At 47.7% G+C, this 12,332-nt stretch overlaps 1 protein-coding gene across 5 annotated transcripts in view; it reads right to left on the bottom strand.

Annotated features, from left to right (window-relative positions):
- Nucleotides 1-6,826: 6,826 nt before the first annotated feature.
- Nucleotides 6,827-12,332, bottom strand: part of MAST4 (microtubule associated serine/threonine kinase family member 4) — a 567,608-nt gene continuing 562,102 nt past the window's right edge. For all 5 annotated transcript variants that reach the window (XM_030322252.1, XM_030322263.1, XM_030322258.1 and 2 more), the window contains 2 exons: nucleotides 11,406-11,587; nucleotides 6,827-11,063 (listed from right to left, as the gene is read on the bottom strand). In XM_030322252.1, the coding sequence (XP_030178112.1) occupies nucleotides 7,183-11,063; nucleotides 11,406-11,587 (4,063 nt within the window). In that variant the 3' untranslated portion in view covers nucleotides 6,827-7,182. The remainder of the gene's footprint in view (nucleotides 11,064-11,405; nucleotides 11,588-12,332) is intronic.

The following is a 12,332-nucleotide window of genomic DNA, read 5'->3' as shown; positions in this document are numbered from 1 at the left end:
ATATAAGGCTCCATGCAACAAATGAGTTGAAGAACTGCTCCATTTTCTATAAGAGGAAATTTTGTAACAAAATGGGAATAAGGGGCTAAGAAGCCTTCAAATCCAAGGGTGAGACATCCCGGGCAGAAAGCCTGTTAGTCTCCTGCCACAACTTCCAGGCCACAAGATTCTGCTGCTAACCTCCCCTGCTCTCCCACCTATGCCCTGTCCCCCACTCCCATTCCATCCCATTACTTACGATATGAAATCATTTACTGGATAATGCGTATCTTAAAAAAGGAAAGAACTAATCTACACAGACTATTTTTAAAAGCCATTATGAAAGACTGTTCATGAAAGATTAAACAGTGAACTTCATTGAACTTCCTCCTCTCATCCCCCCAAATTTTGATAATATCCTCTAAGCATTTGACTGTTCAAGACAAGGTATTAGAGCCACAAAGGTAAGAAGACAGGTGGCCATTGGTGTAGCCATCTGTCTACTCTTTCTCCCTTCATGTTCTTTCATGGGCTTTATAAACAGGTTGGGTCTCCCTTTTTCTCTTTATCTGGTCTTTGGAAACAACCTAAATAGCCAACTATTGTTGAATAGACACATGACCAAATAAATTAGGGGATGATCTAAACAAATGCAGAGATATTCTATATTCTTGGGTGGGATAACAATATTAGAAACCTGTTGGTGTCACTAGGAAATCAAGAAGTAGAACTTAAAATGAGATAAAGGTTTCAATCTGTTAGTCTGGCAAAAAAGGAAGAGCTGGATAAAAGCACCAGTGGGATGTGGGGTTGTAGGAACTGCATGCATGGCTTATAGACAGACTAGTGTAGCCATTCTAGGACCCTCTGACAACAATTAGTCCAATTAAGTATGTGGCCCACGAATTCTGCTAGGGTATATTTCCCAAGAAAATTTCACATCTCCACAATGATATTTAGTGCAACATTATTTATGGAGGGGGAAGTTCAAAGCAGTTTGAGTGTTCATCACTAGGAAAATGGGTAAATAAGTGTAGAAGATGCCCACCATGGGTATGATACAGTAGTCACAAGCAATGGATTAGATACAGCTATGGCAATGTACTTGAATCTTAAACATACAGTGTTGGAGGAGGTCATCAAGAGGACAGGACTACTGGTTGACACATGAGCAGGATCTGGGCAATCAGAGGCTCCTCATGCCCTCCCCTGTCCTTGGAATGTACACTCTACCCCCCATTCCCACAGTGGGAGCTGGTTTCCAGAAGCAGCCTTAAGAAAGCAACATTCTGTTGATCTGGATGGTACACGTGACTGAACCCAGTTATGGCCTCTATATATAAACTGTTAAGATTCTAGCACATGGGTGTAGCGATCTACTTGTCTTGGGGCCACCCAAGGCAAGCCTCATATGTAAGTTTCCTTGCTTATTAAACCTGCCACCTACCAATCTGGAGTGGTCTGCCAACTGTCTTCGGTCTCTCCTCCCCCTTCAGGTACAGGGGCCAGTTTGTGGGCCAAGAGAGAGAGCTTGATGGGGAAAAAAAAAACCAACCCCAAATGACATATTAACATAGCTTTTATAAATTAAAAATACACGCATACAAAACAATATACCAGTATTTTCTAAGAGCACAAAAAGATAACCCATGAATTAACATGGCTGCCTAGAGGGTGGGAGGGGGAATAAAAGGAAGTGTGGGGATAAATTAAATGAACTCAGGCATAAGCCGGCTGAGAAGTGGTGGGACGACCCAATCGTCTGCATCAGAGGCTCTCGGCTATCTATGCACGTGCACGTGAATGAAAGCAATATAGCACACCCATAAAGTGAAATGCCATGTAGCCATTATGAACAATATTGCACAGTATATTTATAGACATTGAAATATATTTGTGATTCAATACTAAACAGAAGAGGTCAGCAAACCTCACCTCCACTATTATTTCAGGTTTTTGAAAAAATTAAAAACCTATATAAATTGAAGAATGATGAGCAGCTGGTTGGATGGCAGGGATTCATTTTTCTTCTCTTCTGTATTTCTAATTTGCCTTCAATGACCATGTTATGCAATGAGTTTTGCTGTTTTTTAAGACTTTTTTGCTTTTTCACAAAGGTGCAAGAAGAATAAAGAGGTCACTGGATGTGAGAATTTACAGATAGCAAAAAAGGAGGCAATCTTTTTCTAAAGCTTTGTGTTTTTATTTTATTAAAATAATTTTTTAGGGGTGCCCGGGTGGCTCAGTTGGTTGGGTGTCCAACTTTGGGTCAGGTCTTGATCTCACGGTCTGTGAGTTTGAGCCCCGCATGGGGCTCTGTGCTGACAGCTTGGAGCCTGGAGCCTGCTTCGGATTCTGTGTCTTCCTCTTTCTTTGCCCCTCTCCCATTCTTTGCTCTGTCTCATTCTCTCAAAAATAAATGTTAAAAAAAAATTTAAAATATACATTTTTTAATTTATCCATTTTGAGAGAGAGAGAGAGAGAGAGAGAATGATTGATTGGGAAAGCCAGCAGGTGAAGGGCAGAGAGAAAGGCAAAAAGAGACTCCCCAGCAGGCTATATGCTGCAGTGCAGTTCGAACTTATCAACTGGGAGATCATGACAAGAGCTGAAACCATGAATCAGGACGCTTAACCACTGACCCACTCAGGTGCCCCAAGGCTTTGCGTTTTTAAATCCAAACGGTCAAGCCCAAGCTTCACCAGTTGCTCTTTTTCTTTGAGGTCAGACAGCCATGCTTGTTCTAAGGATGTCTGTGTGAAGAGAGCAGCAGGCCGAGGAGCTGGGACTTGCACTACAGGGACAGCATCACACGGATGGATGTGGATGGGCACCTAGTCCCAAAAAGAAGAAATCTGTCTCCAGCCTGGGAAAGTCACTTTGGCACAGCACTGTGTAACACAGCACGTGTATTCCAAAGGGGCAGAATTTTCAGGCAAAGGATTTTTCTAGAGACAGGTTAGAGCTGGAGGATATGGTGATGCCAGCCTGACATATGAAGACGCAGTAAATGCAACATGCTTGCTTCAGGCATCGTAAGCATCTCCATTCTTCACCTCCTGGCTACTGACAGCCATCTCCGGGCAGTGGGTAATGAAACAGCAGATGAGTATTTGTGAGAGGCTTTCAGCTTTACAATGTTACCAGACTTTCTGTAAAGCGGTATGGGGCAGTACCTATAATCACATACAACATATCTTTCTTTGTGTCTGAACAGACTTGACTGGCAGGTCACCAAATACATAGGGAACGACAGATTTGGGAGCAGGTTCCCTTTTTGACGTGCTTGCCTGCATCCACGTGTTGGGACAGAGTCCCGCGGCCAGCCTGTGACAAGAGATGGCCATCTTGTCTTGTCTTTTGGAACACACATCCCAGCAGTAGGAGGATGCTGCTTTTCTGTGAGGATTGCTGCTGATTCCCGTCCCAGGTCCAAGGAGTCAGAACTGTCAGAGAACTTGAACCTGAGCCAGACTGACTGACTTTCCATATGCAAAAAGTCATGAAACTGACTTTCAACAACGCATTTTGGGCATTTCTAGCTTTTGTAGATACAGAAGATGTAATATTCACTGGGGTAGAGGTAGAAGACAGGAGGAACACAAATGATCACTGTGAGCCATGAGTTCAAACCATACCGATAGACGGGTAAATAGATTTAGAGTGTTGCCTGACCACTGAGTTCCTTAAGGCCTGGCTGATACCAGAGGAAGAAAATTTCTATAGTTAATAAAGCTGCACTTTTTCATGTTACATTTGTGTTATGAATCCCCAGATGCTAGATGGAAAATTGCCTGCTGATTAATTAGATTAATAAAGGAGCCCTACTACAGAGAATAATTAGCTTCCTTGGCTCGTGGTTTCCCACCGATCACCAAACGTGTAATTTTGCACCATATGATTTTTCTGCATGTAAAGAAAGAGACAATGAGATGGCTTAGATCATTCACAGAGGAGCCTAGATCTGAATTCAATTACATGACACCTGGTAATGTTTAGAAAGGTCAAGAGCTTTGGAGCCAGAAAAAATCTGGATTCTAATCCAAATTCTCTTTACAGGGTGTATATTAAACAAACAGCAGAGCCTGTCTGGGCCTGCTTCCTCATCTGTAAAATGGGGATGCCACTTTCATCTGGTTTGGGGCTCAAATGAGAAGGTAGATGAAAAGCGTCTTGGCCAGCACTATGCACATATTTATATATATAAGGCAGAAAATAAATGTTAGGCTGCTTCTTTCTTTTCTGCCAGTTTCGGTGATTTTTGATGACGAGAAAACACGCAGGAAAGGAGGAAATGCAAGATGAAAGGGCACAGTGGTAACTGATTGGTAACTGATGGAGGAAGGTAATAGGAGATAACAGGGGAATTGAAGGAGATGGTTTCACTGAGGAAGAGACCGTAAAAAAGATAGCGACCTTGGTGTGGAAGCTGGTAACTTCTGCGGCCAAGGAATAAGGTTGGTACAAAACGTAGGAAGGCATTATAGGAAGGCTTAATCTTCAAGAATAGAACATGTTTGTGTAAGCTAAAAAAAAAAAAAAAAAAAAAAAAAAAAAAAGCAAACCAGTCCAATTAACAAAAAGCAACCTGCAAAAAACCCATGCTTCCCATAATACACAGTAATATTCAGTAACACTTTAGAGATGTATGTGTAGATGTAAGAAAAACATCAGTCATTATCTTTTCATGCTAAATTTTTATTTCAATGTTATGCAACTGCATAAGTATAAATATTTGTTCAATATACAACAATTATGACATCCATAGGGAATTTCTTAGAGAAAATAAGACTGCAAACACTTTATTGCACAGATCCTAACAAACTTTTAAGCTGGTAAATCTACAGCTGGGAGTACTACCAAGGAGCACATCTTACAATCACAGGAGACTGACCAAATAGAACACAGGAGAATTTCTACCAGCTGATTGGAGAGGTTTACAACAACAGACAGGTATTACATGAATGCAACCTTAAGTACTCTTTACCCATCCAAAATGCAAAAACATATTTGGCCAAAATGATAATACACTATACAAAATATACATAAAAATATCATTTGTAAACAAGCAGCTAGTTGTGCTTTAAAGGAAACTGGACAGTTAAAAAGCAAAGGCTGTAAACCATGAACTCCCTCCCCAACACACCTGTCGTGATGTCTGAGTACAGATGATTGGGTTATGACAACTGCCAAACACAGATATGAATTATAAATGTTGAGACCACTTTGGAAACCCATTTAAGTTCTTCTAAAATATGCGTTTCTTCTACCATTTCACAACGTAGTGATGGGGAATGGCTAAAACTACATGGGGGCGGGGGGCGGAAAACAGGGGCAAGGGGGGGACTTTTTGTTCTGTTTGCCAACTCATTTTACAAGGAAGGACAACCCAGCAGTCAGTTAAGTGATGCCTTTGTTTTTGGAGCAGGGTTTACAGCCCTGCTAAATAATTTACAATCCACAGGCTGTGCTTTAGATGAATGATTTAGATACTAAGACATCCGAGGGGGTTTGGGTGCTGAATTTGTATTTATTGGTAATTGTTTTCCCTCTTGAAAAACAAAACAGAAAATCCTGCTATGGATCCCAAACATCTTATAAATACTTATCTGTGTGTATTTTCTCTTAGTGCCTTAGTACTTAGGTCAGCAAGTGCCATCTTACAATACAAAACAAGCCTCCAGGACAACTGCAACAAAAACAAACAAAAACCCCCTCAGCACTAAAATGATTTGACGAAGTCTACATATTCCATGGTATACAAAATTTAAATAAGGCTTAGCAAAAGTAAAAAGGACAGTCACATTCAAGCACCAAATAGCTCCACCAAGTCTTTTTGTTAAAAAACGCTGCTCTTTATTAATACGGTATTTTTTTTTTTTTGCATACAAATAAAGAGATCATGTTATGAAATGTATGGAGCTACTCGATGCATCAGAAATGAATGTGAAACCCAGGAACTTGCTAAAAACAGCAAGCTTCATCTACAACATAAGGCCCCAGCTATGTATTAAAATGTATCTGATGTCCTGATTATTCATTAATATATATGCTATGATGCCAAAATCCACCCCCCCTTTCCCTCAAAAATGCAAATTTAAAACCTCTTCCAATGCCTGATGCTTATTACTCAACTTAAGTACTATTGGATCTGCGTGTGGCCAGTAATTTTCCTTTTTGTTCAAGAGCAGGGCTGGCACAAGACTACTACAAAATGTGTGCTTCTTGGACTAGTGACTCATAGCATCAAGGCCTGAGTTTAAGAGCGTGAAAAGAAGGGAAAGTGAGAGAAATAAAGCTGACGTGTGTTTATAGCCTCCACTACACCCAGGGTGAAGACCCGACATATACACCCACAGACAAGGATAACTGGCCTTTCAGACAGTTGGACCCAAGATCAAGTGTCCACTGCGATGACTGTAACATGAATATGGTTAGCTCTGCTTGTTCCGGCCATTCCTAATGGAGGAAGAGTCCAAATGCAGTGATTAGAGTAGTTCTTGCTTTAAGATCTGGAAGTCTAGGTAGGCAGATACAGTACTCTCAAAATCTTGGGTTAAAAAGACACACACAAACTCACCATCTACTGTATTTAGGGCTTTCTTTCATCTTGAACTCTACTCACAATGTGTTAACTTAGAAAAATGTAGTCTTGAAATATTCTCTGAAACCATAGACCAAAACATGTGGGTGGATGTGTATATACACACGAGTATGAGTGTATCTATACTTTTACATACACCCGGTTTTAACCATTTTGCTTCATTACTAAGTGATGATAAGTGGTAAAGCAAAAATCCTACTGGAAAAAAAAAAAAAGAAAAGAGAAGAAAAGAAAAAGCTGTGGTAAACAACGCCATCAGCAGCAAGGTATCACTCTACATCCCAAACCAAACACATTGCTAGGTATTTACAGAGAAAATCTTTATCCTCAACAACCCTCCACTGTAAAGGTGTTTCTTTATTGTTGTTGTTTTCGTTTTTCGTACAAACCCTCTCTGGTAACAGTGTTATGGGTTACAATTGGGAAGGCAATTGGAAGAAGGTCCCCTCTTTCTGTCTCTCTCTCCCTCTCCCCCTCTGCCTAGGGGCTCCAGGCTCTGCCCAGCGGGCGTTCCCACACAGTGCTGGCTTCACAAGGTAGTCAAGACTCAGGTACACATTCAGGTCGGGTCTCCCCAGTCCGGCCTGGGGCCTGCCCCGTTACGAGGCCTTTTTGTGCGGGCTGCTACGCAAACTCTCTTTCCCCCGCCTCTGCCGCACCACAAAGTCCTTCTCAGAAGAAAGGGCGATGGGCCGGTCAGGGTTTGGAGCTGGGGATGCCTTGGTCACTTCTCTGCCCACGCTCTGTTTCCTAGTCTGAGAGGGCGGGGCTGCGACAGGCTCTTTGCCTTTGGTTTCTCCTGTGGTGGCAGATACCGACAGGGCCCTGTCCCGGTGGCCGGCTCCCCCTGCCACGAGCGGGCTGGGGTGGTGCAATTCCAGGGTGACGGTGGAGCTCCGAAAGGATGGCAGAGAGTCGCTCTTTGTCATGTGGGTTCTGCCATCTCCCCCGGGCAGGGTCTTAGCTGCAGCCCCGCTGGCCTTGGCCAAAGATGCGTCACCGCTAGTTGCAGCAGCCTCTCGAGCCCCCGGTCTGGCCTCAGGAAAGCTGGAGGAGGAGCTCAGAGACTTTTCTGGGAGGGCAGTGGATCGAAAAGAACTCTGTCCGGTGGCCGAGGGCGACCGTTTCATGCCGCTGGGCTTGCCTGCCTCAGTCAGCGGCTTCTGGGGACTCAGCACTTTCCCCTTGGCCTCTGGCAAGCCTTTCCCCACAGCAGCTGCCGGCCTCTCTGGGCCTTTTGGCCGGGCCTCGCCGGGTGCCAGGGAAAGGCTGGCCTCAAGCTTCCCACTGTCTGCTGGAACGTAAAGTGCTTCAGTGCATTTCTTCCCCTCAGACTTCCTGTCCGTGGCGGTGGCAGCCTGTGAACTTGGACTCCTGTCTGTCTGTCTGCACACAGCGGGGCAATCTTTCACAGTGGATGGTTTGGGGTGCTTTGGAGACACATTTTGCTTTTCACTGACAGGGGCAACTTTCTGGTCCGCCGATTCACCCCCTCCTGGGTGTCCTTGCTGCGGCTGATGCGTGGGCTTCTCTGGTGCCTCCGGGGACCGCCTGCCACCGGTGGCTTTTAGCTTAGGGTCTAGAGGACCCCCTTCGGTGAGCAGCGGAACTGAGGGTCCACTTCCTCCCTGGCTAATCGCATTGGTGGCTGTGTTCTGGGAGCCTGGGAGGGCAGGGAAGGCCTCCGGCACACCCTTACTGCTGTCCTTCCCTTCTCGGCTGGGGCCGACCTGCGGCTGGGCTGCAGCCTCTCTGCCTGCTGCAGGCCCAACGCTTGGCTTCTGGGAGGAGAGGGCCCTGTCAGGGTGCTTAGACTTTGCGGGGATAGAGTCGGGGCCAGGCCCAGACTTGGGGCTGCTGCTTTCACCATGCACTGCAGCGGGCCTGGGAGGGCCCTGGAGGCCCAGGCTGGGCTCTGTAGTACAGGGCTTGCCCCCCGGCTCTCTGCCTGAGGAGTGGCTTGGGGAGCTGCAGTGCTGCTGAGTGGCCAGGCTGGGCAGTTCTTTGGTGACCAGCGGGGGCTGAGAGCTACTGCTGACGTGCTTTTGTAGAGGCTGTTCTTTCCTTTCTGGTTCCTTGGGACCGTCTTTCGGCAAGGATGGGAAAGCAGAGAGCTGGGCTTCCTTCCCACGTTCAGTGCCTGGTGGCTGCAGGGACCACCGGCTGGGAGGAGCTTCTGGCTGGGGTTCCGGGCCACCTCTTCCTCTGCCCAGCTCCCTCTCACGAGGAGTCCCTGCTGACTGCAAAGAGGAGTCCTCCCTCGCCAGGGGCCTCACCTCATCTTGGCCATCTCTGTGGTTTGTTTTCCCACAAGGTGCCCATGCTTTCTCCAGGGCTCGGGTCTGAGTGTAGGAATCTGGACGGGTCCTTTCCCCGGAGGGGAGATTTCTGGAATTGTCACTGGTTTTAGCAGCTTCTGGGGGATACAACTCCACAGAGGGATCCCTGTGGGAGTCAGGTCTCACAGCGGACCGCTCACTTCTGGCCGTGGAAGGGCCCCTTTCAGAGGATTCCCTCCCACTTGGCTTCTCTCTTGAGGCGGTACCTTCAGGCAGCAGCAGGCTGCGTGACCTGGATGGGTCCGTGCTGTGGGGGTTCAATCCCAGGGAGGGGAGGAGTTTGGTGTCAGGGCTATGGTTTTGGTGTTTGCTGGGGCCCCCCTCTCTCCGCTGGGGATCGCTTTCCATGACCGTCACTGTGCTCTTGGCTGCATGGGAAGCTTTCCTATCCCGCTTTAGCTCTGGGTCAGAGCAAGGCACGGGAGCTGCTGGTGAATTCTGGAGACCCCGGCTGGGGGGTGGGAACCGGGGCTCCAGCAGGTAGGACTTATTAATCCTGAAGCCAGCAGGGGAAGGCTCCCTCTGACCCGCCGTCTCACCCTTCTTGCCCCCGGTGCTGGGGAGAGCCGGTGGCACAGAGGGCCTCACATCACTGGCCGGGCTGGGGCTCTGTGCAGGCTCCGGGGAAGGCAGCTCTGTCTTGGAGGCCTGAGGTCCAGACAGGAGAGCAATATCCAAAGTGCCCTCAATTGGTTTCAGGCAGGACACAGACCTACCTTCCAGTTTATACTCAGAAGGGCTTTTCCGGACGGGTGACTCAGGAGCAACCAAGCCCGGCTTCTCTACTCCACCGTCCACCCGCCCAGCTAGCGCCTTGAGAGGGACAAAGGAGACAGTGCTGATCTGAGCCGTGTGGGCACTGCTCATGAATGCTCGGCTCTCAGAGGCCACTGGGGCCTCCTGCTGTCCACCCATGGACCGGACGGGGTTCCCGGGGAGGCTTTCGTGGGCACTAGACGGCATCTTGGGCTTGAGCACAGTGCACAGGCCGTCATCTTTGTCTTCAAGTGACATTTTCTTTCGGAGGTAATCGATGTTGGCCAGTTTGCTGTCTAACTTCTCACATCGGAGATACTCCTTGGCCTGGGAGGCCTTCTCCGTGTTTTCACCCTTCCCAGAGCTGGACCTATCAGCCGAGTGGCAGAGAGTGTCCTGGAGGGTGCCAGGAGCAGAGGTGCGCTTGAAGTCACAGATGCCCTGGCTGTGGTCCCCAGGTGCCGGGCCATGGCCAGCCGCTGCCCCTTCCGAGGTCACTCCTTCGCTGGCCCGAATGCTGGCCTGCTTGTGAAGAGCCCCTTTCAGCAGGCTGCCCACGGATGGGGCCTCCTGCAAGGCCACTTTGTTATCAAAATGACTTGACCTTTCTAAAGCCTTTGGATAGATTTTCTTCTCTCTCTCTTCCAGCCTAAAAGTAGAGAGGTTTTCTAAATCACTCCCAAGTCCATGGGATTTCTGGTGGGGTTCTTGTTTCTCTGGGAGACCATCTGGCTTCTTCACCACCACCTTGGCCTTGAGCTTCTCTCGGTCCAGCTCATCCACAGACTCCTGTCTCCCCAGCTTCCGGGAGACAGGACGCTTCAGGCAGCCTTGCTCCACAGGCCTGGCGCGGCTCAGGGAAGGGGCGTCACACACATTCTCCTCCAGGCTCTGCAAGGTCACTTCCCGTGGAGGCTGTTCCCTTGGCACCTCCTCCTGGGTCACCTCCAGGCTGTGTTTGCGGGAACACAGGTGCTTCTTGTCACTGCCATAGGAGGGAGACAACTTCTCCTCTGACTGCACGCGCTTGAGCAGTGGGGACCTCGGGGGCTCTGCACTCTTGGGCCTCACGATATGTCTGACGATGGTGGGAGGGGAGTGCATTTTGCTGGGAAAAGCTTGAGCGATCTTGGAATTGCCAAGCGAGTGTCCCAACAGAGGGGATGGTGACCGCTGAGGGGAGGTGGGCTGTGGTGTTGGAGAGGGGGTCCGGGCCAGTGGGGAGAGGGGGATGCTGCCAGCCGACTTCCGCCTTCCAGAACGGTAGCGCTGTCCGCTGAGTTTGGGGGCCAGACCATGTAGGGTGCTGGGCCGGATGTGTCCTGACCCCGCTGGGGAATTGGGGGCACTAGAGCTTGGGGAGCTGCTCTGAGAGGAGTTAGTACCTGGGGGTGGAAAACAAAAAGCCATGAGCAATGGGCTCCATCCCTTTTCTATCCATGCTTCCAACCCAAATGGTTGTAGGTCGGGTCAGATCAAGGTCAGCAAATTGTCCTAGCATCTAACTCTATTGAAAAAATGCTTTTCAGGTAAACCTCCCCCCACATCAGGGTTCAACCCCGTATTTTCTGCCTTAATGGTCTAAATAGACGTATCTTATGACTATCCTTTCACTTACACCTTCTTTCATTACGCTGGAATAAGCCTCCCATCCCTCAGGAGCTCAGATAGTGACTCTGACCTCCTCCCACCTCTCCCCTACTGTCTGGGCCAGGAGACTCACTCACCTGATGGGAAGTCAGGGGTGGAGCGATAGCTGGGTGTGGGGGACCGGGGAGACAAGCTGTGCGTTGGGGAGCCTGGGAGGCTCTCCCCTGATGACAGGGACCGGTTCAAACAGGAGAAGCTTCGGCTGGTATGGAGTAAAGGAGAAGGCTGCTTGGCTAGTTTTTTAAAAAGGGATCTCCTCCTAGAGCGGAAACAAAAACAAAGGAATCAGATTCTACATAGAGGTCCCCTCTGTCTCCCCACAATATGGGTGTGCTCAGTTTCACACCTCTGTGCCAGCACAGCGACACGGTGTCAGACCCCACACTAAGGTGTAGGTTCCCACTCCCATATTAAAAACCTTATGACTCAGAAAAGAAGGGTCTTTGCTAATGTACAACGGAAGTTCTCTTAATTCCGAATACTTTAAGAAGAAGCGACAAAATAGGAAGAATAGAAAACATAGGAAATATATATTCATTTATTTATCTGTCAGGGTTATGAGGAGGGTGTTTTGTACCCACAGCTGTTTGCTGTGCTTATTCCACTGTGGGCTCTTGAATATTCCTAATGACCATGTAGGCGGTACATTTACATAGAAAAAGCGACAAAGGTGAACTGAAGCTTATCATATCAGCAGGGCACCACACACTATATAGCTGCAGCAGAAGCAAATGAGTATTTAGTGCTCAACAAGCATATCTTAAAGGGGGGAAACAAAAAGATTCTGATGACTTAGAAGTACACGTGGCTGTAGAGAGCTCTTTCACCTTTAAGGTCAGGCAAGCCTCACTCCCCGCCAGTGAGCTTAAGCAAAGGTTTACATGCTGCTGCACCCCTTTGAAACACTGTGTTCTGTTTAACTTAAAGCACAATCAAAATCTAAAGCACACTTTAAGAAAAGCGTATGAATCAGTCATTAATACAAAAGACCGCATCTCAGAATT

This window comes from Lynx canadensis, chromosome A1, assembly GCF_007474595.2.
Source record: "Lynx canadensis isolate LIC74 chromosome A1, mLynCan4.pri.v2, whole genome shotgun sequence".
Lineage (NCBI taxonomy): Eukaryota > Metazoa > Chordata > Mammalia > Carnivora > Felidae > Lynx > Lynx canadensis.
Note: the sequence above shows the minus strand (reverse complement) of the source record. Positions and strands in the feature narration are given on the sequence as shown.